The sequence below is a fragment of the Apostichopus japonicus genome, chromosome 8 (assembly GCF_037975245.1).
Source record: "Apostichopus japonicus isolate 1M-3 chromosome 8, ASM3797524v1, whole genome shotgun sequence".
Lineage (NCBI taxonomy): Eukaryota > Metazoa > Echinodermata > Holothuroidea > Aspidochirotida > Stichopodidae > Apostichopus > Apostichopus japonicus.
The window spans coordinates 5,686,920-5,714,896 of NC_092568.1; the positions used below are offsets into that span (position 1 = coordinate 5,686,920).

The window sequence follows — 27,977 nt, forward strand, 5'->3', positions numbered from 1 at the left end:
TTGCAGTGCAAAGTACAGCAGATGTATATGCTATATAAAAGCAACGGGAAAGTTGATAGACCAATCTCTATCAAATGTGGAACAACAAAACCCCCTATTTACATAGACCTCATACAACACCAAAAGACCTCGGTGTAATTAATTGTGCTATTGTCTGCTGATTCCGTCCTCTATTTAGGGATTACCTTGAAGAATTCTGGGTCAATGAGTGATAACATTTCAGGCACAAGGACTCGGCATTCGAAGGTTACAGTTTTCTTAAATTAACAAAGATCATTGTGGATCGTACCTTTGAGCAAAACCGACGTACCGTGGTCTTATTCTTGTCGTGTACAGTTTGATAGCGCAGTCTGAGCACAGTAAGTAAAAATATTAACTTCAAACAGATTTAAGACGGAGAGATGCTATTGTTGTCATCTAACATTTCACAACAATAACACAGGGAGATATTACTGTTGTCACCTAACATTTTACAGCAATAACACACGGAAATATTACTGTTGTCACCTAACATTTCACAGCAATAACTCACGGAGATATTACTGTTGTCACCTAACATTTCACAACAATAACACAGGGAGATATTACTGTCACCTAACATTTCACAACAATAACACAGGGAGATATTACTGTTGTCAGCTCACATACCATAACCATAGGCGTACGGGACCATTTCAGTTTGGGGGCAGAAACTTTTGTGCCCGAAAGTTCCCGTGACACTCTCTAAGCGGAACGCCACCATCGGTTGGCGCGTAGCGTACAAAAAAAAATTTGGCAAAAGCTGCCTCTCAGATTGCCGGAAATGGCACTTCTGAGGCCTTGCAAGTTGCATCAAAACATTCTTTATTTTACAATCTCACGTTTTAGAAATTTACACTTCCCCAAAAATTTGGTAAATTAGAAGAAGAAAAAATGGTAACATCACTTTGAAGGGGAAAAATAGGACAGTATATTTTTTTTAAGCTCCTATTTAGTTACCGTATTTATTATTTTAACACAGTACTCAGCTACATCCAGAAAAACATACATTGTTCAACGACACGTAGGCGGGATAATGTCGCTGTGTCGGGTGAGACTGCAATTTGTCTCACAAAAAAGTATAAAAATAACGAAGAATATGATAAACCTGTACTTCTAGGCTTGTAGGCACCCCCCCCCCCACCATCCATGAACAAGAAAACGTTTCTTATATACACTCATGTCGGGGATGTCCAGGTATACAGTTGACTAGTTATAAAAAAAAATTATAGTGCAAAAAACGCTTACGGTGGTGTTACACGGAAATATTCGGGCAACATGATGCTAAATAAAGAAAATCATTATGCCTATATTAATATTAATGTCAGAAACAAATAACATGAAACGCTCTCCACAGAACTGTCGGGCCAAAATTTTAAAAAGATTCGGGCAAGCTACTGCATATTTATATATATATATATATTTTTTTTCTCCTCTTAGGCTGACCGAATTTTTCAGGACTTTTGCCCGAATTTCTTGTCCTCTGGAAATTTGGGGGGCAATCTGCCCCCCTGCCCCCCGCCTCGTACGCCTATGACCATAACAATACTACATAGGGAGATATTACTGTTGTTACCTCACATTTCACAACAACAACAAACGGCTGTTGTCCCCTCACATTTCATAACAATAACAAGCATGTCATAACACGTACCAACGATGAACATGTTCTTCCGTTATTCGATCAGACGATATCAAAACACGGAAACTTCAATGTGTGGCAATATAAATATAGATACTGTTAATATAACTATACTGTACCTTCTAACACATATGGATGCTTTTCATACATTTGTTTCCTGTACTCTGCGAGAAAAAGAGAAGAGTAAACATTACTGCAAATTATAAGGAGACAACCATTGGGATATCATATTATAAAATGTACTTCATAGGCCTATAATAATAAAAGATAAGTCTACAGCCAGGATTCAGGTGCCACCTCCCGTACTTCTTTCCGATCCTCATTTACCCTCCTTTAACCCCCTTATTCCCCTGCCCACCTTGCTATATCGTTCTTCCCCTCCCTCTAGTTCAAAAACGATAATAATAATTGCAAAATCATAACAGAAGACTAAGTAGCTATCTGCATGTGGGTAGAATCCATTTCTGGTAATTTCAGTAGTATTAAGTATGCCAATATAATGTTAATGTACGTGTAAGCCCTACAAATGTAAAAACATAAATATTTCATAAGAAATTTCGAAACTCGTTCCTTAACGGCGGTGCCTGTCTGGGTATTTCTCTCCCCTCAGCCTCACACACACACAAAAATCTTCCACCAGCCCCCCGCCCCCCACCTCCAACCCACCCCCAAATCCCCCTCAAAAAAATATCATTCAACAAGACCAATATTTGCTGTTCTATCTTTACCCAGTCGCACAAGTCCATAAATGCTATTGTGCCTATATAAGCCAACAGCGAGACAAAATTCCATGCTTTTGCTGTCGAAAAAAGGTCAGTGGGAAAGTTCCATGCTATTCACAAAAGCCACCTGTGCAAGGTCATTGAAAGTACATATTTATAGATATATATGCACCAGTGACATCAAATTTCTGCACAGACAGCAACTGGACTCGACTGGTGAGTACTCAAATTTTCTTATCTTTTCTTTTGTCTTCTTCTGTTTATTTATCCATACGAGCAAACTCGAACTGTTCACTGGATTGATAAGATACGTATTAACACAATCTAACAGTTATAGTATCATACATGCTTATCACTAGAACAACGATTTCGCGTATATCAGCCGATAACAGACCGACGAACACGTTGCTATCACAGTGTATGCAGCCACAGGGTATTCGCCGGCAAATAGTACACATGTGTTATATCATGGAGCTATAGCTCCATGGTTATATGTTATATCAATGGAACTTTATTGAAGGTATACACCGCAGCAAAACAGATTGTGCATACGTTAGATCGAAACAAGCATGGCTTGAGCAGGCTTTGTTGCAATGAAGCAAATCAATATCTAGAATAGGTTGCTAATGGTGCTGAGAATATTGTTCATGCCAGATGTATATAGGTGTGGATGTTACTTTCTTTACGGATTTGAGTTGATATTATAGAAAAAAAATAAGGATAATAATAATAACAGGTAGTAATTATGATAATAATTATAGGTAAAAATGATAACAGTTGTAGGTACAGTGATGATAATAAGCGGGCGTGGTGATTTTATCTGTGATGTTGGTGTGTCGGCCTCATAATCAGTTGGGCCTTACAGCCTCACCACGAACCAGATTTGACCCATATATTCAAATTCGTTGCTTTGCAGTTTTGTTGGGCAGTTGTTGCTTTGCAGTTTTGTTGAGCAGTCTTCCGTGAACTACTTGAGAACTCTCTGAACACTCATTGAAAAGTGAAAGCTTGGCATTAGCGGGTGTTCATCCACGATCATCATATGTTTGGGGTTACAAATGAGATTGTTAGCGTCCTATCCCTCGGTAATAACAATACTAAACTTAAAGGCGCTCATAACTAGTCTTTGGGAAGGTTCAATGTATGCATGAATCTGTATGGTACTATGCGCCATCTATGAGATTCAGAACACATTACGAAAAAAAAAAACGATCACAGTGCTGGTTAATTATAACAAGAGGTTCTATTAATTAGATTTTATAATTAAAATAAAATAAAACTGTTAGCAAACTGCTTATCCACTAGAGAGCCTTTAAAAGAATGTGTAAAAGTAAGTTGGCTTGACGTTTCGATCCTAGCAGGATCTTCTTCAGAGGCTAAATGACAAGATTGACAAAATGAAAAAATTAAATTTTTCACTTGTCATTTATATTTTAATGTAGCAGAAATTATACTTTTCAGGCCACAGAACGCATTAAATAATTTAAAATTTTAAATATCATGCCAACAGCTTCACTGGTGTGCAAATATACAATTATTAAAACTGTGACTGATAGTTACTCTACCGCGAAATTCTGCACAATTAAAGCGAACGAAAACCATCATATTATACGGTTTATGACTTTCCTTTATGAAATATGAAGATATAACGGGAATCATTATACCGAGGAAATTAAACTGAACCTTATTTATCTGACTCCAAAGGTTTGATTTTTTTTAGTTTTGCGGATCCATTGTATGGATCTCTCAGTTAAAACGAAACGAACATTTTTACGCGATCTGATTCCTGTTCTGAATCCACGTTTTATGCAAATCAATCAACTACTGGAGGGTGTAAAATTATCTCGAAATTAAATAAAAGAATAAACAAGCAACCTACTGTACCATGGCAGAACAAAGCAGTATCCTACAAAAGTAGCCTGAAAATGATTTTGAGACAGTTACTGCCTTAGACAAATACTGCCGTCGAAAAGTAGTGTGACAATTGATTTTAAGATATGAAATTGACCTAGACAAATGCTGCCCTCGAAAAGCAGTATGACAATAGGTTTTGAGATAGTTACTGTCCTAGACAAATACTGTCCTAGAAAAGTAGCCTTTACAAGGTTGTCAGACTTTGACCTCCATTGAAAACAAAAGATCTTTGACCTCAAGAAACAATACATTTATTGCACGCGCCAAGCGGCATCTCTGTAAAAAGTATAAAGTTCATTTAAGCTCCAATATTTTAGTTTTTGTGTTAACAAGGTGTTCAGATTTGACTATTGAAAATGAATGACCTTGGACTCTGACATGACTGGCCATTTATGACCATAAACGTTTCAGTTTATGAGTTATTTGATTATAAGTTTGCTGACCTCAAACGACCTTTGATTCCCACAAAGACCAAGTTATTATTATTATTTCAGGTTTTACAGTCTGTTCAGGGCCAAGGCCCTCTCACACGACATTACAGCTTAACCCTGGTCATTGGTAACTTGTCACACCTTCACACCAAAGTGAGCACAATTCAATCAATCTCTCCTGGGGCACCACAGTGCACCACTACCACGTGTCCCCGGGGGACTTCCCATAGGGTGCAGCCACAGGGATGCAACTATATTTACAAGTTACCTCGCAAGTCCCCATTTATACACCTGGGTGAAGAGAGGCAGTGGAGATAAAGTGCCTTGCCCAAGGACACGACCCAATGATCTGGCCAGGATTTGAACCTGTAATCCTTAGATCACAAGTCCACTGCCTTAACCACAACTGCCTCTTGCATGCACTAAGGGGATCCGCATGCTACATACGAGTCCACCAAAGCATGGCTTTGGAAGTTAAGATGTCTACAATAGATTCATAGATTTTCACTTATGTTGACCTTGAATGACATTTGACCTCCACCAATTTCAAAATGGCTTCTTGTATTCTTCAAGTGCGATCTATATATCAAATACAAACTTCAACAGTTGTTTATCTGAGTTATCATGTTTGCAAGGACTTTGACATCAAATGACCTCCATCAATTTCACTATGCTTCCTGTACTCACTAACACAAAAGCACATAACTAGTATGAAGTTCAGCCATCACATACACACATACAGACTCACGCAAATACATACACACTGCATTGAATGCATTGGTTATGCACCGTATGAGAACTAGGCTCAGTGACACATGCATGTATATCATTGTTGTGTTGGGTGCATTGCTCTCTGTGTTTATCTCTTTGTCTTATAATTTCAGATTTATTATCTCTATGATATGAGAGAGGTTGATATGAGAGAATGAAACAATTCCTTTAACTGGTAGCTCTTCACAGTCTTACCGTTACAATTGGGTTTAATTTAATTTTCCTATAATCACAACCATCCCCCTGATCTGCTCAGTTCACTGCTCAAACTACCTCTCTAGCTTCCTGATGAAACCAGCTCCATAGTCAGAAATTTGAAAACAGAGATGATTATTTGCATCTTCAAGTTGCATGTACAAACATAGATGTATGATTTTATTTTAACTTTGGAACTGAAATTTTTTGTTAATAAAACAGTGACCAAAATGCATCTTTTAAATAATATAATATCTTTGCTCTTATATTTACAGACATTAACAAATTTAATGGTTACTAACCTTCAGGAAATTGCTGTTGTTTTGAATACTGTTTGAAAGTTTTGATACTAAAGGTTGTAGGAGTATACTGTACATATTCATTGTTAGAAGATTGTTTACTGTTGCTGTGAATATATTTACCTTCACTGACATTCATTTTATGCCAAACATAGTAACCTGCTCCTATTGCCACTATTTCGGCATACAAGAGCCACTTCATACCCTTCCATAGGCTAGCCCCATGTCTGTTCCAATTCATGCTGAAGTATTTGCTAGAAGAAGAAAACAAAACATGAAGGTTAAAGGTTATTAATAAATTACATGCAAAAAAAAAACTAAGTGCAAAACGTAGTCCACTGTAATATCACAACACGTATATGTGTGTAACTGTGATATTCTCCATTTTCATAGCACGCATGAATACTGAATTCTATATGAATAGCATAAACCATAATCCTTTAAATTCCACTACACTGTTTTATCTGTAGTCTAAAACCTTTAGATGGTGCCCTTGTTAGACTCTTCATATAGGTTATAATATAACAGGTTACTTTGTAAAAACATCACACTCCAACAACTTATTTTACTGGATAAATCCAGTAGCTAAAAATGAATCCTGGGTGACTGCACCTTGTACTGTTTTGAAATATCCTAACCTAGGTAAATAACATTGGGTTAGCAAAATGTGGTTGTCAGTGTCAGAACTGGGAGGTGGCACAAAACATGTTATTCTTTTAAGCCTACAGTGGATGGTGTTACAATGTAAGGTAACAGTTTTAACATAGCTACATTTTATGCTGTTTTTCAAAACCTGAGGAAAACACTGTTGTGCAGAGGTACTCTAAAGCATTAACTCCTATGGTTTTTGCCTATAACTATAAGCACAATTGCTATATTTCATACAAACAGGATGCTGCTTATTAGCAGCTCCCTTATTCAATATACTTGGCCTACATGATGTATGACTATACGTAACTTCTGTACTTTAACTTACACCTTCGCCGAATGGTTTAATATTGCGGCATAGGCCTGCCATAGGCTACACTTCAGCCTATCCTGAGGTTAGCCTAACGTTAGATGAAATTCAACTTTTTCACATAAATATGAACAATGTAAGTAGGCTTTGTAATTCATGTTGTAAATTATACGTAAATGATTGACGTTTGCTTACAATAATATGAAAATTTGCAAACCACACGTGTGTTCCGGTACGTTTTTACAATAACTTTTAAGTTCGTAATAGGTGTACTGTAACCATAGCCTATACAGTCTACAGCTACTAGCCTTATACTATGTCGCGAAAGTGGTACCAGTTAAAGATTGTATGCTTAGGCTAAGAATAGAAACATCAAATGAGTACAAGTTATTGGTAAGTCAACGTGTTTGTTCAATATTCATGAAAATTTTCGACATACTACTAGCCCTGTTACATAAAATAAATGCTTGATCATTCGCCCGTGGACACATTTATACAGCTAAGGACTTTCCTAGGATTTCCTGATGGTAACGCGTATGCACCGGACATCGATCTTCGTGTTACCTTACAGCTGATAACGTCCTACATAGGCGGATCGAATGCCAAGGCGGAGTCTATGAAAATGTGGGCGGGGGCTGAGATAAGGAACCTTAGAGAAATTGTTTTGAGGCAGATTCGTGACCATTGTGACGTGTAAATAAGAGGTCAAACGTTTGCTACGTGTCCTAATTGACCTTCATTGTGTCTGGTATGAAGATATGAAAAACACTCGAGGAAAACAATATAATCGAAGACGGAGTCTCTACGTCTTGCTAGTATAGCCTATCTGAATATTAAAAAGAAAACATGGTTCAATTTGATTATCTCTCTATTTCTGTGCAGATTAAGAGAGTGAAAGGGAAGCATTTGTTGCTTACAGAATGGATAATAAAAGAAAGTAAACCTTTATGTATGTCTGTCTAATCTCTTCAAGCAGCAGATATGAAGGTTGTAGTAACTCCCTAACAAATCCCTGCATTGAAAGAGTCACTATTGAAGTTTCACTCACGAGGTCATTGGCAATAACCATGGCGCTACATCAATAATAGTTCAAAGCAATAGTATAAAGGTAACATCTTTCTTCCGTCTGGATGCATCATCGTCTGAACCATTCCCCATACTAGACGAAAATGATCAGCTAACAGTATCCCCCCGCCCACCCTTTTGTTAAATGACTCAGAACAATTATTCACAACGAACAAGAGAATATCATGCCTTGTTATAAAATTTAATTCAAAATTCAATCAAATTAATGTTAAAACGTTCCTTTGAAATATTCTACTTGAATCAAGAGGGAATTATTCGACAGTTGAATAATTTGATGAAGTTTCAAAGGCGGTAACGCTTGCGTTAAGTAAAGGATTTGTCCAACTAAATTGCAAACTGTTATACAGCAGAAGAATTATTTTATTTGTTTATGTTCTTGTTAGCTTTAACAAAAATTCGAACCCCTGTTGGTTTAAGTTGCAACTATATGATATAGGTCCAAATGAATTCATGTGCTTATCCTAAGCATGCACCAGCAGTTTATAATATCAAATTATAAAGACAATTATTTAATCATTACATATACTATAGCTGGCTGGCCTACAACACCGTGAAGGCAGGAATCGTTGTATCCCATACTGTCACGTGGCTTTATATGGCCATATCAAACTTTACATAAATATCTGGCTTACAATTATATATAATAATATAATATATATATCTGGCTTTATATATGGCCATATCAAACTTTATCTAGCCAGATATCAAACCAGATATGGAATTTGAGTAAGGTACCTTTTTCGGCTCCATAAATATCCTTTGAATTTAAGAAATGTAAAAGTTAGTGTGTTCATAAATCATAGCCTAACCATGTATTTACGCGCCATGGAACGTAATAACAACATTAAGTTACAAATTAGCACTCTTGAGTTTATTTTCGATAATTCGATGTTCAAGATACTGAGAAGAAAAGTGAAGCATTTTATAGCTGGCATATAAAATATAGCACCTTACATATTGCTGATACTAGAAAGTTTTTAAATCGCTTGGACACTATTCGGTATATGCATGGGATACACCCCAATATATAGTCTTGTGGGTTATGGCCTAATGTCTGCTTGGTTTCTATGGTTACTGGATAATCAGATATACATTGCCGATTGAATATGTACACTACAAAATAAATGCGCGAGTAAAGTATGAGTTTGCTGTTTTCAGGTAGTAAGCTAAAATACTCCCCTTAAAAATGCTTGGTTTAGTGTTGTTATTATATTCTTGGTCAACTTGCAAACATTTGTATCGTTCACAGTTCAACTACATATGAGGCTAACGTTCAAAATTCTCACTTCTATTCAGCACAATTTGTTGAACAATTCTGATGATGACATCAACTCCTGCAGTGTCCAGCTCTAATTGTTAATGTTAATCCACATGTATTTATTTTATTTTTTTCTATTTGTTTTTTCTAGCAACTCTCTTTCAATTTCAAATGTATGTAGAATCCTAACCAATAGCTAAGACATATAAGGATTACCATGTATTTGATATTGACAATTATGAAATTTATTATAAAAACACCGTATATGAGACCGCAGCTTTGTTGCCTTAGTGACTTTGTATTAAACCTACGTACTCGAAGCATTTGAAACCCTTATAGGCTACATTTCTGCTTTTTTATTTTATTTAATCAGTTAAAGCATTTCTTCGCCCATACACTTATTATTTATTATTATTATTAAGCAGATACAAAAGCAAATTAATAAGATCACGAGGTTTACGACCGTTGTTTGATATGAAACTTTGCTATAAGTCACTATATAGCTAAAGAACTACAATGTAATATGATTTTAATATCGAAATGTTAGTTCAACACACAACGCTCATTAAAGTATGCCTCTGCTATGCTAATGATCTAACCTTGGCCAAAAGTGATTAAAAAAAAACTGATATACGCTTAACAGATACCACACTATAGTATATTTGTATCCGCGTACTGTAAACATTGTTAACGTTCGATAATGAAAACCTATTGAAATCTATGGTGTATTAGAAGTTCCTCATGCATGCAACATGCCCGACATAATTTACATTCATTAACGATGGTATTGTTCCCCTAATGGATTCTATAGTCGAATTATTTTCGTCCAAATAGGACCACATTCTTGAAACCAAGGTGTCATACATAATCACACAGACTTTCTCCTAGTATGATTGCATTATATTTCAACATATGTTGTGTGTCTGTTCGTACGCAAGCAATTTAAGAAACTCGAACGTTGTTCGATTGACCTTCTTCAATAACCGGAAGTATAAAAAAGAAAGCCCGCCATATACCTTTCAAATTTACACGTTCAATTTAGTGCAACCTAAGCTAAGATACAAGAAACCATGCAATGATTAAATTTCCTAAGTCCTATTACACAGTTCTATATATGTCTTGACTGTTATATTTCATGACGGGAAATCGACTAACTGGGCATCTTCCGGTTCTTCCTGGTCACTCGATGTCTCTCGTGGTTTTTTAATTATTAAATGTATGCGGTAGTTCACAGAACCATTTTTACACGGTTAGCAGAGAACCGAACGATAAACGTCTCAGACAGAATTGGACAAGCAACTTGGTGGGCATTAATTGTTGTGTTTGTCCAATCAGGGAACTCGATGACTATTCCATGGGTGTCTGGCATAACCATGGTCCACTTAAATAGTACTAGTATCTGCATCTTTGTGTAAAAACCAGTGGCCTAGAAATGAGCAATCTGACGCCGGTAGGTTAGGGCAAGAGAAATGACACCCCCCCCCCTACCCAACCCCATCAGAGGAGACTCCATATTCAGCCAAGCACAACCATGATTTGGGCTTGAGTGAGAATTTGTTACATTCTATTCACCTCAAGATTACAAACGGCAGTGAATAGTATTTAATACAATGAATAAGGAAAACAGGAAAAAAATGAATGCATGATTCTGATTTTAAACTTGTCTTGAGCCGATTGGTGGTCTTACTTTTCGGTTCTTGACATCGGTCCTCCATGGGGCCCGGACTCCAGGAATTCGCACCGGCCTACAGTTTTGCCAATGGATTAAATGTAACTAGACGACAGCAGAGGGAGATTAAGGACACTTTTAATGATACAATAACCCACAGAGGTCAAGCTCTTCCCCTATCTAACAGTAACCTTTCACCAGTTTATCATCAACCAGTTAACCAGTAATTATTTTATCATCCCTCATTTAACATATGATCGTTGTTATATCTCAAATAAATCTCAATTGTATCAATGTCCAAGAGTGACACGAACAGGGTACGCTTTTACTCGCTGACTGTTTCTACTGTCAAACCAGGGAGTTGTTGTTATACATACCCCCGCAAGTTCTTGGGCGTGATGATCACTTGCCAGTTCAGTCGCCTCCCCAAGCCCCGTCCCGCCTTCCCCATGCCCCGTCCCGCCTTCCCCACACCCGTCCCGCCTCCCCGCGTACCACCCCTCCCACTTTCAAATTTCTCTCGCTTCAGTTATCATTTGAACAATCTTTCCCTTTCGAGGGGAATGGTGATACACACCCGACGATGATCACACAGTCTCGATGCAAGGGGCGCCTGGGTTGAGAGCCGATCGGTCGTTCAGTAGTTTGGTTTTCGTGCCCAGGTTCTTTCCTGTGTGACTTTTCTTTAAAAAGTATCTTTCAAATCGGCGTTCCCGGATATAAACCCATACCTCAACATTACGGTGCGATCAAACAGGCGTCTCTTGGTTTATCCTCAGCTACAAAAAAAGCACATATTCTCTAACCTCATCCCGCCACACAAACGCACTTTTTTACATACGTCATTGCTCCACTCAAACGGTCATATTTACATACCTCGTCCCGCCAGACAAACGGACGTTGTCACATACCTTACTCAAAATGATATTTGAATAGTAACACCAGTATATACGGTGATATACTTATATGATAGAATACTACGTATGAATACCAAGGTTACCGTAATACCCTGAGTGACGTCACCCGGAGCTAGCTGGACAAGTCGATTGCGTCTGCGCTGAATTGCAATTAATTTATTAAACGGATGCGCATTAATATATGCCGCCGCATGGTCTCCCGTTCACTTTAATTCGGTGCGGAATCTCTGAATGCATAGTAGGAATTCCTACTCCTATCTGAACGTGCTATTCTACGGACGGGAAGAAAAGGCCGTGTCTTACACGTACAGCCTGTTTGTTTGTGTGTAAAAAAAATTCTTGTGTGGAAAACTCTTTGAGGATATAGCAGGATTTCTGTGAGTTTTGCTTTCATTTACTCATTTAGTCATGAATGTTTGTTTTTTTGTATTGGGTCATGTATTTTTTACTGTGTTGACTGTTTTGTACTCAATATTTCAGTCCTATTATGTTATGCGGATATTGGCGTATCCGAGAAGTATTTCATTCCAGTAGCAACACACACTTACACAGTCACACGATTATACACACAGATAGACATTCATTGACTTGTTGACTGAGTACTTGAATCCTTGAGGGGCAATTAACAACGTTCAATGAATTGTTAACATTTTTGGTCGTCCTCCTTCCAACCTGCATCCCTACTGAAATTCACTTGAGGTGGCCTAGCGTTAAAGTCAAATGCTAGCCACACCCCTGGTTTTTCTATAGTTTTAAACAAATGTTTTTTTTTAATTTTTTTTATTGTACCTTAGTATTGGCTTCATACCGGTGTCGTAACCAATAGACTAGCTCTGTTAAAGATATGAGCATTCTTTGTGTTAATTGTACTAATTATATATATACATGTATAGGCCTATAATAACAAGGTGGGGAGATTTGTATCGTTCGTTCAGAATTAGACTTTTAATTCGTTGTTGCATTCCATGATTGGAGGTAGCCTATAACATATGGCTTTGTAAACAGCTGTTTAGAACCATGAACGATCAATATTCATCTTCACCCTTTTACAATTGTTTCTTTTTCTTCTTTTTTGCTTTAACTTGTGCAACACCAAAGGATTACAGCATGCTGCAGCATCTAGCGTCCATTCCTAAGTTGTACAAGTACTGAAGCACACCCCTCCTTTGCCAGATCAGTAACGCCATTGCTGCTAACATTATTATTTTCATATGAAACGCAGTGCTGCTTTCTCACGATGCCTAATTGATTTTCTGTGCAGTTGGCATATAGGCTAAAAGGCATAATGGCAAAATCGTATCCAATTTCATGGAGGGCTCTGATATTGTGACGATAAAACAAGTTGTGTGGCTGAAGACGTTTTGTTGAAAGCAAAATGTAGGAAGTGGAGGGTGAAGGGTGATGTCCATGTTAGAGAGGAATAATTGGCTGTTCGCAGTGTCTGTTATAATGGAATATACGCATAGGCAAGGGTAGGTTGTCAGTATTGACTTTAGGGGGAGAAGATCATTTTGTTCGAATGGCGCAGCTATACATGGACACAGTGATTGCGCGCGTGGTTGTGCAATGTGAAGAAGAGACCCACTCCCCCAGCAAATTATGATACCAGGGATGTTTAAGTCAGAGTTCCATCTAGCAGTAAGCATATGGATCGGCTGAATGCATTCGGCTTTACAAGGTGATTGAAAATTCATCAAAGCAGGGAGGTACGGTATCCTCAGTTTTGCTATCCCGCGAAGAAAGCTGAAAACACAAACCACCATGAATAACTTATATCAAAAGGTGATATGGGAGAACAGAACTCCAACAGCTAAGTAAAAATCTTTTCTTTTTTGCGTTGGGAATATATAAATGTATTCATTGGCGGATCCAGGAATTTTCAGAAGAGGGGGCACGGGCCCGGACTAAATGATATCGGTTTATACCGACAAAACCAGTATACCAAAAGAAGAAAAAACGATGTCTTCGAAAACATCGGTAAAAACTTAGCGCAAAGCATGCTAAATTTTTCCACTTTTATACCGTTCGAAAACATATGGCTGAAGTTAATGCTTTAGAATGAAAGGAGGGCCCGGGCCACTTCCTAGATCCGCTTTTGGTATTGATATTCCTTTATATGCAAGATCGAAGGCTTGAACAAGTCTGATAGATGACGCCGCCAAAGCCATTCAACTGTGCTTGGTTTCTCAAGGAGTTGGTGAGAGATGTTTTGCTATAGTTAAATGTATATATCAAGTGTAACACATTTTGTGCCGGTTTCATTTTGCATAATACATGTCTGGGTTTCGAATCTTAAGTAACCTGGACTCGCTCTCGCCCTGAAGGATGTGAAGCCTTTCAGCGGGGTCTCCACAACGAAACCACGGCAATCGAGGGAAGACTGCGTTTATTTACAGTTATTTACGAATTAGCAGTGTCTGCTTATTCCCATCCTCGTGAGAGGTCGATGCGTTGCGTTGAGTCGTTTGCTGGTCGATACTCTCGTTGCAATTACTCTTTATTATATACTGTAGTTCCCTAGCAGTGGCGTAGCCAGAGGGGGCCAGGGGGCATTGCCCCCCCCCCCCCAATTTGCTTTGTGCTACTTCATATAAGGTCGGAATTTGGTAATCAGACGGAGATATTACACATTTTGGGCCTTCATCATACCCACATTTCTTGGTAATTCCTACCATCAATCAACCATCACGGGGTTGCCCCCCCCCCCTTAAGAAAAATCTTGCCCCCTAACAATAGAATGCTGGCTACGCCACTGTTCCTTAGTCTTTCCGTGTTTTCTCTCCACAGGCCCTTACTCGACCACGGTACTGGCCATTGGCAATCAATAAACGAACTTAAATTTGCCGCGTAGGCCTATGGGCTTAAAAACCCATTCCTCTTCATTGTAATGTTCACGTTCTATTGCACGCGTGGGTTCGAAACGCTCGATTGCCGAAAGTTATCTCTTAGGGACTGTCAAGTTGAACGTAACTTGCTGCAGCAATACATACGCAATCACTCGTTGGTTGTCGATTGGGAAAATATCACCATCAGATCTGCTTCGCCTCCTCCTCCGCCGGTTCCGTCGCTCCTACATCTAACGATGTATACACCTGTAGATTTAATATTTCGATTATAGCCTATTTTGTTTTGTGCACATTTCTTTTACCTTTATTTAATTTCATTCTGTTACAGCAGCCTTCAGCTTCTAACATATCTCGATACAACAACGACTGATTCGCTTATCATGAACGGACACGTAATCGCACGTAAGTAAATCTAGCTATAGTTGGGACAATTTTCTAATGCTGATACCACTCTATACTGCCCTAACATGTCATGCCTCAAAGCACATGTACTCACAGTCTAAACAGTTCCTAACCTCTACCTGATGTACACGTAATGTCCCCACTGCTTTTATAGTCAGTACGAGTGGTTTGAAACGGGACATGAATGTACAGTTTATAAAGAAAATGTTCCATCTGGGTGTTGAATCTATTTTATGACTATTCCAGGGTTAAATGTTAAAATGACGCTAAGTGAAAGAGACGCCCTAAATACTTATTCAAAGGTAAATGCAAAAAAGGAGTCAAGTCGATAGTAATCATGTTAAAGAAAGTAATAAAAAGTACACAAAAACAACATTGCATAAATTAATGTTGCCGATGAAAAATATGAAATTTAGAAGCAAACGTATCTTCTAAATTGTTCAATTGTTTTTTTTTTGAAGAGTTAGAGTTTGATGTAGAGTTTGATATGATGACGTCAAAGGATATGTAAATCGCACCCCTCCCCCCCCCCAACAGCTGCCCCTCACTGTCAAGTCCCACTTGCTGAACAGTTACAAAGAAATGGAACGACACCTCCACGAGTCGTAAAAGACTCGAAACTAGAAGAAAATAAAACAAAAACTCTTTGATGTTATTGTTTCTTTTAGGTGACTGGACCTATTGGTAAGCTAAGCGTCTGTCACGTTCAGGCTCGATTCCAGGCGGCTGCGGGGTGTATAACCCGCCCTTGCCCTTTCTTCAACCTCACAAAAATATTAAAATGTGTTTATTGGCACAATCCTGCTTGTAGATCTAAATAAAAACCTGATTTGTAGTCTATATATATGCTTCAGAATGCATTAGTTCAAGCTGAAGTTCAAAGACCCCAGGGCCCATTCCCTGCCCTACCTGGTTCTGCCTCTGCAGTTCGTATTATATACTAGAAATGTGGAGAATGAAGACACTCAACTTGATCACTACTATCATATATTTAATCTTATCTGTTTTTTATGTTTTTTTGTTTTCTTAGAAAATGGGCACAGTACCCAAAATGGGCACATCAGCCAAAATGGGCAGAGTAGCCAAAATGGGCACAGTAGCCGAAATGGGCACAGTAGCCAAAACGGGACTGTGATGAAACTGTTCACTCCTGGGCCTCTGGAAACGACCATCTCTGTTAGGGAAGCACTATTGACAGATTATGGGTCAAGAAGTGACGAAATGATATCAATAATCAAGTTTATCAGAGAGAAACTGGTTGTTTTTGCTGGTAAGTGAAAGAATGTGCATATTTTTCGCTAAAGGAGACACAAATCCAATAATAATCATTGGTTAATGTTGTAGAGATTATTGTCATGAACAACTCCCCGACCCCCCCCCCCCTCTTTCCCTCCTCCCTTCCTCCATATCTCTACAAACATGAGACACAAACCTTTAACCCTACCATCACCATTGGTCTATGTGATAGAGATAACTGTCATAAAGAACTTCCCCGAACAGCTGAGAAAAATCAGATTTCATTTGGGAAAAAACTTAATCAAGTCTAAATATGACATCATCGATCCACATGTGCTTCACTTAATTTTGTTTTTTTCTCTAGTTATTACAATGTTTATTTCCTGTACTAGCGATAGATTGTGCAATTGCTGTATCTAAAATGTTGAACCTCTTAATATGACCTAATGACGTCATTGGTTTCTGTGTCAACACTATTCACATTCTACCTTGACAATATGGACGGGAAAAAACAGAGAAAGTAGAAGGTTTAGGATCCTAGTGGCTTTATGACAGCACAGATTTACAAAATGACACCTTCCTGATACTACTTCTCCGAAACGGCACAGGATGTTTCTTAGCTATTTGGGGGAGTTGTTCTTCACAATGATCTGTCATATAAGCCAAAGAGGACGGTTGGGTTTTGTGTCTCCTGTAATGTTGACTACCGTTATCGTTGGTGTTGTATACATTATAATATATGGTAGAGCTATCTACAACCGTTATTAGGTCATACTTCTCAATCAGTTATTCCCCAAATCAGCTTAAACATGGAAGTATGTCTCTTCCATGGTTTGAACAAGACTGCTTAAAAATACAGAAAAAATGGGTTTTACAATAACTCAACTCCACTCCACTGCAACCACCCCTTCCCCCATGGGAGGGGGGCTCTGAGATGTTTTGCGAGCAAATTCAGAGTACTTCAAAGAACTGAAATATTTTGAAAGAAAGAAATTATTCGTTGAACCAGGGAGCTGCTGTTAGAGTAGCAGCTCCGTTTTGTTAAATGCACTTTATGTGGACTAGATCTATTAGGATATGAATTCATAATACAGTTTTATGAATGAAAAAGCACATTACGAGTGCATTCAAATTTGTATGTTAATCTTTCTATTGTGTTCCTCTTCTTTTCTGTTCGGGGAGTGGTCTCAGGGGAAAGGACTCACCTGTTTCGGTGCCTTTGATATATGGTTTAATTTTGTATTAAGTCCTCCATTAAGACCCCTTTATACAGGACTTTTTATAGTCAGTATGCGGATGCAATAACCAACTGAGTCATGGACCCTTAAATGTTATAGCTAGAGGTGCGAAACATGTAAAAACACGTTTCTTGCTAAACATACACATGAGACATATGCATGCTAAATGTTTGATATATGCATGGAACATGCGTGTGAGGTGCATGATATATATTCCAATGTGTTCATTGAAGTATATTACTTCCTTTGACGCTTCTGTACCGGTGGTGTAGCCGGTGCGGTGGCGTTTGAAGCAATGAGGCTTAGCAATCGGGAGGTTCCGGGTTCGATATCCGGCCGGGTTATACTAATGTGGGTTTTCCCATAAGGTGGGTTTTCCCATCTGAAATGACTTTCTATATTGAAGAGATACCAAATGGAAGCCACCCGACGTGTAAACTGTAATCCATAAGCCCTTGCGAGTTTCTCCCACATTTGTGGTCGCTTCAGCGTCGTAAAAATAACTGCTGATTATTATATATTATTATTATTATATTATTTTCAAACATTCATCGTTGCTATGTTTTGTTTTATTTGTGCTTAGGGGTAACCGAGGACGTGTACACGTGTGTCCCTATCCAAGGTAGTGGTACATTTGCTGTGGAGGCGGTCATGAATACCACAACCGATAAGAAAAACTCACGAGTAAGTGCAGGCCAGTACATTGCGCACCAACCCTTAAAGTGATCTTGCGCAGTATCCATTCCACTTCAAAGTGACTCATGCTACAACGTCGTGACCACCACTGGGGTTGCGAAAGAAACATGTTTTGTCGTTCACAGGCTCTAACTTGGGTGTTTATTCCTAAGAATACAATATCGGTAGCTATTCAGTAGGTGGTAAATGGTGGCAGATAACGCGCCGGGCGTGGGGGGGGGGGGGGGGATGGATGGAGGACTTTTTTGTTTTGTTTTTGGAAACATGGATTTATCGTGCTTCTGTCAGTAAATTCAGCTAAGCGTGTGATTCAGAATTAATATTTTCCACATAACCCACCATGCAACTCTGTAAATGTCAAACATATTGCTGGATAACTCACTGACTTAAGAAGGAGAATAATTAGCATATGAAAACCTCGTGAAAAATATTCACCCTCCTTAGAAGGAGCAGCTAAAACCTTTGAAAGACTTCAATAAAGAAAGTGTTTGAATGGTGCAGGGGATGACCTAATAGGTTCAGGCTCCTATCGAGGTATTGACCTAATTAACTTTTTATTAAATCATTAAACATATCAAGAGCAAGATTAATCCCCGCCATCTTGAATTGATGCATCTTTTCTTTATCCTATGGCAGGTCCTCATCATCGATAATGGGAGATATGGCGAGAGGATGGAAGTCATGTGCAATTACATGGGGGTTGAATTCCACGGAATGAGGGAACCAGAGAGCAAACCGGTAACAGGGGAGACCGTCCGAAAGTTCCTCGAGCAGGACAATAACTGGGACATTGTGACTATTGTCCACTCGGAGACGACCACTGGTGTGCTAAACCACGTGGTAGATGTTGGAAAGGTGGTCAAGGAAATATGCCCTGGTAAGTCATTTGTGTGTATTCGGGTAAAACACAAGTATTAATCTCATAAACATACCACAGGTGTAGGAACGGGCGAGAGTGGTGCGGAGGGGGGGGGGGGGTGGGGTGGAGCAGAGGGCCCAGTCTTCACCTCACTTTTTAATAGGGTAGTTGGTGGAGTGTAAGTATGTATGTTTCTGCCCACCCCCCGCCTCCCCCGGCAGTGCTATAACATACAACTAGATCATTTGTACTAAGACAATGAGTACCAGGCAATCAGATGATCGAAATGGGGTCGCTTCATATACCTCTTACGTTACAATTTTCGACAAAAAGATCTTTTAAACTCGTAGTAATAGTACATATTATAAGAAAAAATGTAGAAATTTGGACCCAGAATGGACGAAATTATCAACGTCCCATCTATTCGGCTGTAGCATCTTCATCAGTAAAATTCTTTCTGGTGAATACCCCAAACACGTGGTTTTCTGCCGTCACGTTTTGATAGCTTCCAATACGCCACTGGAAATGGTTGATTAGCGACATTCAGACAGTCGAAGACGTAATTTAGTATCAGTGAATCTTTGTGTCATCACTTGCTTGTCATGAAAAGATAAGACATACCTATACTAACAGGTTTTATCTTTTCTTCTGACATATATTTATTTTCCATATGTTCACTGCAGATGCATTGTATATCGTGGATAGTATGAGCAGTTTCGGCGCCATAGAACTGGATCTTGAGGCTGGTCTTGTGGACTTTATGATCAGTTCCGCTAATAAATGTGTAGAAGGAGTGCCTGGTTTTGCTTACACTATCTGCAGGAAAGATAGCCTTTTGAAATGTCAAGGCAAGTATTTTTTTATATTTTTTTTATAGTCATCTTTAATGAGGGTAGTCCTGCTCATACAAAATACATATACAATATTAGGGCCTATGCAGTAGTAAAACGGTAAATATCTAAAAGGACAAAAGGGAGGGCAAAAAGATAGACAAACAAATATGAGACATCCAAACAAAATATATAAGTGTTCATATTACGTTAAAAAATAATTAACATTTGACAAGCATTTCAGCTTTGGGGGAAGACTGTTCCCATGACCTGCCTCCAGAAAATTTAAAGGACCTTAAAGGACCTAAATAGACTGCGATACACATACAGTAATACATACATATATACAACAAGTCCTACAAATAAGACCACAAGACCTACTTAATTTGATCATTTCTCAACCCCCCATTTTATTTATTGAAAAAAATATATATAAATGATTATTCACTGACGTCTCTCACCTCCCCCCCCCCCCCCCTCCCATTGTTCCAAGATTGATTATCCCTGCTCTCTGACAATTCTGTATTGATCATAGTTAATCATTATCTTCATTTACCCTTTTCCGGGGGTATTTTCTTTGCAGGTAGGGCAACCAGTCTTTGTTTCGATCTAGTGCAGCAGTATCTGGGCTTTCAGAAGAACGGAATGTTTAGATTTACTCCTCCTACTCACTGTCTGGCCGCATTTAAACAGGCCTTAATTGAATTAGAGGAAGAAGGTGGGGTAGCTAACAGAACAAAAAGGTAACAATAGTAGAGGTATCTATATATAAATCTTTGACTTCCATAACCAGTCTTTCATAATTTGATTTATCAATAATTCATAAAAGATGCAAATTTAACGTACAGAAATAGTGACTTTAATATAAAATTTAATTTTTCGATTAACATTTTGTAATAAGGCAATCAACGTGCTGCTTGAAGTTTGTAATCAGGAAATTAAAGTGCAATTGTTTGCTTATTTATGATAAATTTAAAGTGCAATGTAAGTTTGTTATCGTGAATTAAAAGTACAAATATATGATTCTTATCAAGACTTTAAAATACAAAGATAAATTTTTGATCAGGAATGAAATGTGCACATAGGCTCGACGTTAGTGACCCAGAATGTAAAATTCAGGTCTAGGTTTTATGCCAACCTTTAAAGTGGAAATATAACTTTCCTTTCTGGAATTTAAAATGCAAATATTGATATGTTATCAAAAATTCAAGAAAACCGAATAATGGAACAAACCATTCAAAGTATAATCAAGATTTCAAAGGCGAAAATATTAAAAACTTTTTTTCGTCAAACGGTTCATTTTGAGGCACTTTTAGACTATAATTTAGCTCTATTTAAGTAGCCCTAATCGCAAGGTTGTACTAATAACTATTTTAGTTTGTGTGATGTGAAGGAAAGAGGGAGAGAGGGTATGTAGTATGTGGTAGTATGTATGTAGTATGTGGTAGTATGTATGTAGTATGTATGTAGTATGTACACCCCGTAGTAGTGGTATAACTCATCCCCGACTGAATGCAAAAACTACAGTACTGACGATGAGAGAGAGAGAAGGGGGAGGGGGGGGTGTTAGGCAAGCCCTTTTGCACACGCCACTGGGTTCCATTGTATAATAATGATAAGTAACACCATCAGGGGATATTTTTAAGATCATAGATACAGTACATGTATCCTATCGATACATATATCAGTGTCTACGAGTGACAACATTAATAATAAAATAATATAATTTCATTAATTATGCAATATATCTGTAGGCCGTTACATTTTATGAATTAATGATTGACCACTCAGAGATACGACAGTTAATAAAACATATATATAAATATAAATATGCATATATACATATAATTTCTAGTTTTTATAAACTGCATAAATGTCGTTGTTTCTTTGAAAGTTACACTTTTCACGACAAAATTTCAACAAAATTCTAAGGAAACTCGAAACATATGGGTTATTTGCACCCAAATAGAAAAAGAAGAGTCAGCTTCGCTTTGCTTACTTTTTAGCTCTCGGTTTTGGTTTGCTTTTAATTCCCTCTATTTCATTGCTGTTCATGTTCATATTATTTATTTAATTTTGTGCAACTTGTACTATTTAATGTTGTAGCAAAACAAATAAACAAAACGAAACTATCTTCTGCTAGCCCCCCCCCCTCCCACTCTCCCCCTTTTCTCTCCCGCCGTAGCCCCTATGGACAAAATCTAAGTGGAAAGGGAACATTTGCGTCGATTTTCCTACCTAAAGTTTTCGAGGTATCGAGTGAGTTGTTTCATACTTTGCTACTGAACTTGAAGCAAATGAGGTGTCATGCTAAAGATACAGCTTTACAAAGCATCCTTTGTGTTGCCTTGTTATTTGTCTTTCTATTTTGGAGAGTGGCCTGGGAATTGAGTACGATCCAACTTTGCCAAAAAGTGGTTGTGAATCTTAAATAGTGCTTTGATGTATTCATATTATAATGCATACAGCAAACATTATGGGGGAAAAAAAGAGTTTAATTTTTTTTTGTTTTTGTGAAGGACCTTAATTTTAGAGTAACGTATATCAAATCCAAAATGGAGTCTTTAAAACTAAACAACGACAACTCGTACACTTGAATGGAAATTTCACAAGGAGTCACGTTCTTCGTTTTTATAAAAGATCAAAAAGTAAATTTAACCCTTGTTCTATTATTAAATAAGAATTAGAAGTTTGTATGCATGTTATCACGAAAACGATAAAGGCTTTACCTAAGTTACTTAAAAATATGAATCATACATTATATATATATCCCGTGTTGTACAGTTATTGTCTACACTTGCAGATAAGTTTCCATTTCAACTATATATCAGCATATTTAACAGGAGGAATAAAATGGTACTAACAGAAACACCGTATGAGAAATGTGTGCTTCGGTTTAGCTGTAACATCTTCACAGTATCCACTTCCTGGCATTTGATAAAATAGTGACCCCTTCCCCTTCCCCTCCCTCTTACTACATAAGGTCCTAATTCCCACATGCAAGCCTTGTTCCCTCAAGAGAGGATACAGCAGTTCTACTCAATAAAACTCGATTCAGCCGAGTGTTCAGAGCTAACACCATTCTTAGTTTAACATTTGCTAACTGCTATGAAGAATATATTTTATTATTAGTGTACGCTTCAATGCTTGTATGGGAAAACAGGAAGGAATCTGGAGTAGAACACAGTAAATTCGATGTCTGGTGTATATATATATATATATATATATATATATATATATATATATATATATATTTATATATTCTAACACCAAACACAGGCTGGTTTCGGCCGTAACCTTGCAAGAACTTAAATTACACAACGTAATCTTTCTTGGAACCAAGTCTAGATCGTTTAGCAGTACAAGCAATAAAAAGCTGGTATTTTAACTTTAATATTTCTCATCCACCCTGGACGTGATCTTAAAATAAATGGGTGAATTCGCCTGTTCGTGAGCTCAAGAGCAAATTCTGTGACGCTTAGGAGAATTAAAGTCAAAGTGATTGGGCTAAGGCTAGGCTAAATTGTGTGTGTGTGTACCTGAATGTAACGGAGGCCACTGAAAGCTAAGTACTGACCCTATCCCTTGCGACGGTCTAAGTCACACTGACCCGTGGGGAATTTCAGATTTATTTTGAGCTAATAGTGGCATCTCTGAGTCCGACATAAGGCCAAACACATCGACTCTTTGTCAAAATCCTATTCAAATGCAAATTAGACTCTAGTCCCGTCTCTTGTGCGAATTCAGGCTCAGAGGTGTATAACAATAAGTAGTTATTGTCGTTAATTGAACCAATGTCCAAGGGCCCCCAAGTAGGGTTGGTTCCGAAATTTTGAGCCAATGGATAACAACTTTCAGTCATGTTTGAGCATGAATAATGTACCAACATGGCAATACCTTAGTATATTTTTTACTAAACAAGTTATTTATCAAGTCTAATAACAGTCCATTACAGTTAAGATGAAGTAAGGATGAATGGCAGGCCCCAGCTAAAACTGTTGAGTTGGCCCCTAAAACCTTACCTACGACAGTGTTAGGGCTAGAGTACGACAATGCTAGTTCAAAGTAAAAAAATATTCCTTATCAACAAAAGAAGTTATCAAATGGAAACAGTTTCTCTTATGTGGCAGAAATAATATCTTTATCGCTGTAATTCTGATTACTGAGTGGAGTGCATGACATAGTAAACACGTTGCAGTTTCTGCGTGAGTAACCAGAACGCCATTAATGACTTGTGCTAGACATAAATTGACGCAGTTTTTTATAATTTTTGGAAGACTTCGTTTAGTCCTACCAGACTTTTAGATGATAAACCTAGCCTATTAAATATATATATATATATATATATATATATATATATATATATTTATATATATATATATATATATATTGGGTGGAATTGGGTGGAATTTATAACAATTGTCATTAACATGTAAGGCTAATAGTAGTACTATTAACAACTAACAACTTTGGGTACCTAACGGAGCGAATTTCAAACGAAAATCTTACACAGCGAGATTGAAATGTCGGTCCACTTCCATATAGTAGGCTATCTGGTGGAGCGGACAGTGACAGATCCAGGATTTCTCACAGGGGAGGAGGGGGGGGGGGTGCCCAGAAGGCATCGGTATAAAGAAAGAAATTTCTACACCGAAATAGCGTTACATACGGAGACAACTGTAGAATGTACGAAATGCTGCACTTTTCCCCTCTTTTGACCATGTCTTATGTTTGCAGCTAATTTTTAGTGCCAAAAAAGGGGAGGGGGGGGGCGAGGTGTGATCAAAATAGGGCTCCCACCCGACCCTCCTTCCTGGATCCGCCACTGAAGTACACCAAGGTTCTGTAATTTTATTGTAGAAATGAGATTCGACCAATAGCTTTTAAGTCACAGAGCGCCGCGGCATGGTGTGTCTATTTTCATATTTATTACTTGCCTTAATTAATGAGTAAATATGTCTACTTATGCGCCCTTTCTTATTAAAGGTACAAGAAGATCCACAGGGCTCTGATAGACGGAATGGAACTACTTGGCTTTGAGCAGTACATCCCAGAGAGTACGCAGGGCTGTGTCGTCACATGCTTCAAGCAGCCAACGAACAAAAACTGGGATTTTAAAGAATTTTACCAAGGCTTGATCGATCACGGTGAGTAGAAATCCAAACGCATATTTCGTGAATTTCTGTATACGCGTCCTTGAAGGCAGGGATTAAAGGTATGCTGTATTGGCCACAAATATGCTAGATATTCAAATATGGTCACCTTTGGTCAAAAGTCTTAAACGGTTTATATTGCAACCTTCGAGGAAATTTTCTTCACTGGGATTATTTAGTCATCTTGTGACCTCCAGAAAAGTACTTTTTTGAAAACTGTAATTTGGGGCCTATACTGACTACCTTTAACTTTACATACCAAAGCAGTACGAAGAAACTGCCCATTGTTTTTCTTGATTTGTAAATTAATGGCTATAAGGCGCGCTGTCACGAGCTCTTTAGAAAAGACGCCGGAGTAGCATGAGTACACGAGTAGTAGTTTCACGAAAATACTATTGTACACTAAGTACAGTGCTTTTTCCGACGGGAAAAATGAATACAATTAAAATATATGGTGACTCGATATGAGTTATACGAACTGAACAAATTGTAGAAATGCTTTACACTTACCATGAACGCAGTTCAGATAACCATTTTATGCTGACACATATCAAAGCTATAGCAAGTATCCCATTTCATTCAATTAAATAATAGTTACACAAATAAGTCATTTCCTCGGTTTAAAATACTTAGAATGAGGTCTTACTTAACTGGACACTAATTTACTGTTGTACCCGCAATACAAATATGCCAGGAAACCCTTCTTTCCAGGAATCTGGTATAAAGGAATACATTTGAAAAGGAGATTAAGCAAAAAAACTAAACGAAACTTACGGGACACAGCTTCCGGTTACCTCCTCGATTCCATAACAACTCCCTGCTCGAATACGGTAGACTGTCATCTACAGGATTTTACGTAGCGATACATAGTGAACCCTGCTTTCACCTCTACAACGAATACACAATGTCGCACAATGTATAGGTGCAGTTGCCTACAGTTCTGCTTAGCTAAAATACATAACGTTAAAACAGAGTTAACACTTTTGCCTCAATTATATGACTATGCATAGCGTAGGTACACACAGTCCCCCTATTTTTGCCGGATTAAAAAGCTGCCCTGAAACTACGCTACGAACCAAAAATATGCGGATCAGTGAACACCCATTCAAAATACCAAGTACTGGCATCGACAAGGAATTGCCCGCTCTTTACTGGGAATTTCCCAAGCACATGGCTACCACGCAGTACTTCATGCTGACCATGTGATAGTCTCTAAAAGGAAAACACAAACACTAAAGATCGGCTCATGATAGGTAGCTGGCAATCTACGTTCACAATTTCTTGCCAAGGTTCAAGTCATTCAATCAGCAGGAATATGCTATTGGTGTGATTATTTGGCTTTTCTAACATGTCTATGGAACGCCAAAACAGACAAAAATGCATTAAAACATTATGTAAACCTAAGGCATTATGTGAACACAAAGTTTATCGCCACATAATGATCAAGAACAATCTAAATCCCTTTTTGGCACTAACAGCACCTCCACATAATGACCGAGAACATTTTATTTATCATACGATCCTAATGACCCCCAATACCGACAATATTATTCACAAGCCCTTATGTAGGAATTCGCATATCACCACATAAAGACTAACGCGGTTTATTGGTCCTTATGTGGATACTCGAATCGTCACATAATGACTAACGATCTGCTTAGTCCCTATGTGATTTGTTTCAGCATTTTTGTCGGTTTTGGTGTTCCATTCATGTCTGTGTACAACATCGGTGGGCATAAAAGGGTGATTTTGGGCTAAAAGGTTACCTTTGCTTTTTCACAGTTCAACAAACCAGAAAATCGAGGGCGGTATATCTCTATACAACTATTCCTTTTTCAAAGATATTCATTTTGAAGACATTTCAAAACTGTCTAGACTGTACATTTGTTCATAATAATGGATATACCATATGCAAAAGGAAACTAATTTTCATTGAATTATGTGCAAAGATTATACGTCATTTATACCTGATCAAAACATTTTCTATAAGACAATGACGTAATGTTATACACTGATATCTTTCATCCAATTCGTAAATATGATCCATAATTACCTATATCGAATATCACACGATTATGTAACACATTAATTTCTTGCGTTATTATCTTACACAGGTTACGTGATTTATGCTGGTAACACTTGCAACGACTGCATGACGTTTCGTATTGGTAGCATGGGGCGTTTGACCAGCAAAGACGTCCGCCAATTGCTGGAGTGTGTTAGGAAGGTATTACACAATATGGCTATTGAGATACCCGTAATGTAAATTCTGTTGAAAATACTCCCTGGCATGATGTTGTCTGGTTGTTTCTTGGTTAGCATAGCTAACTTTTTCAAAATGGTTTAGGGCATCTTAATTACATCGGATATGGCCATAGATGTATATCATTCAATAACTAACATTGTTAATGTATATTAAATTATTCGACGCAAAGTAGGCCAAAGTCCAATCACGTGCACAGTATTTCAAACAAGGTGCGGACGGAGGGTTGGGGGAGGGAATGGGGGGATATCTTAATTTTCCTGATTAGGTATATGCTTGAAATTATTTGCACGGAAGGACCAGAATTGAGTAATGATATTTTGGAGGGGTGTGCCCGTAGAATCTTTAAAAGTATTGTCGTCAAATTTTGCATTGTGAATGGTAAGTAGACTATTAATTAGCTTTATAATCAGGTTGTCCTAATCACTGCTCATAATGTACAAAAAAAAAACAATGCCCCGACTGAATGTTTTCCCAAGACTGGGTGGGGCATCCATTCCTGTCCCTCTGTACCTTTGCGCACGCCACGCTCCATATCCTTCCCCGCTCGAATTTGTTCTTATAACATTGAAAA

General features: G+C 38.0%; 2 protein-coding genes across 9 annotated transcripts in view; one reads left to right on the forward strand and one right to left on the reverse strand.

Moving 5' to 3' along the window:
* The window catches only part of LOC139970706 (protein CEBPZOS-like), a 32,081-nt gene extending 4,878 nt beyond the window's left edge, over window positions 1-27,203 (reverse strand). Inside the window, exons 1-4 of one of the 2 annotated variants that reach the window (XM_071976618.1) lie at window positions 25,915-27,203; window positions 6,116-6,246; window positions 1,780-1,824; window positions 290-350 (exon numbers count right to left, since the gene is read on the reverse strand). In XM_071976618.1, coding sequence (XP_071832719.1) covers window positions 290-350; window positions 1,780-1,824; window positions 6,116-6,246; window positions 25,915-25,982 — 305 coding nt within the window. In that variant the 5' untranslated portion in view covers window positions 25,983-27,203. The remainder of the gene's footprint in view (window positions 1-289; window positions 351-1,779; window positions 1,825-6,115; window positions 6,247-25,914) is intronic. The other variant, XM_071976617.1, reaches the window with a different exon arrangement.
* LOC139970705 (2-aminoethylphosphonate--pyruvate transaminase-like) lies at window positions 199-27,857 on the forward strand. 7 transcript variants are annotated; one of them, XM_071976613.1, is made up of 10 exons: window positions 199-359; window positions 2,393-2,598; window positions 15,055-15,128; window positions 16,159-16,398; window positions 18,186-18,286; window positions 18,935-19,175; window positions 19,841-20,009; window positions 20,575-20,730; window positions 24,974-25,134; window positions 27,255-27,857. In XM_071976613.1, the coding sequence occupies exons 3-10, from the start codon at window positions 15,107-15,109 to the stop codon at window positions 27,404-27,406; spliced, it is 1,242 nt and encodes a 413-aa protein (XP_071832714.1). In that variant the 5' UTR covers window positions 199-359; window positions 2,393-2,598; window positions 15,055-15,106; the 3' UTR covers window positions 27,407-27,857. The 7 variants fall into 7 exon arrangements, with proteins under 7 accessions (XP_071832714.1, XP_071832713.1, XP_071832711.1 ...); XM_071976612.1 differs by having other exon boundaries at window positions 200-359; window positions 15,058-15,128; XM_071976610.1 differs by lacking the exons at window positions 199-359; window positions 2,393-2,598 and adding exons at window positions 8,174-12,257; window positions 12,979-13,694.
* Window positions 27,858-27,977: the final 120 nt, after the last annotated feature.

What these genes read in the sequence shown, in the direction of transcription:
- LOC139970705 (XM_071976610.1), top strand. Translation starts at nt 13,642, where the DNA reads ATGAATAACTTATATCAAAAGGTGATATGGGAGAACAGAACTCCAACA. An exon ending in GAACGGACACGTAATCGCAC is followed by an intron (nt 15,129 to 16,158) that starts GTAAGTAAATCT and finishes TTGTTTTCTTAG; the next exon opens with AAAATGGGCACAGTACCCAA. An exon ending in CCAAGGCTTGATCGATCACG is followed by an intron (nt 25,135 to 27,254) that starts GTGAGTAGAAAT and finishes TATCTTACACAG; the next exon opens with GTTACGTGATTTATGCTGGT.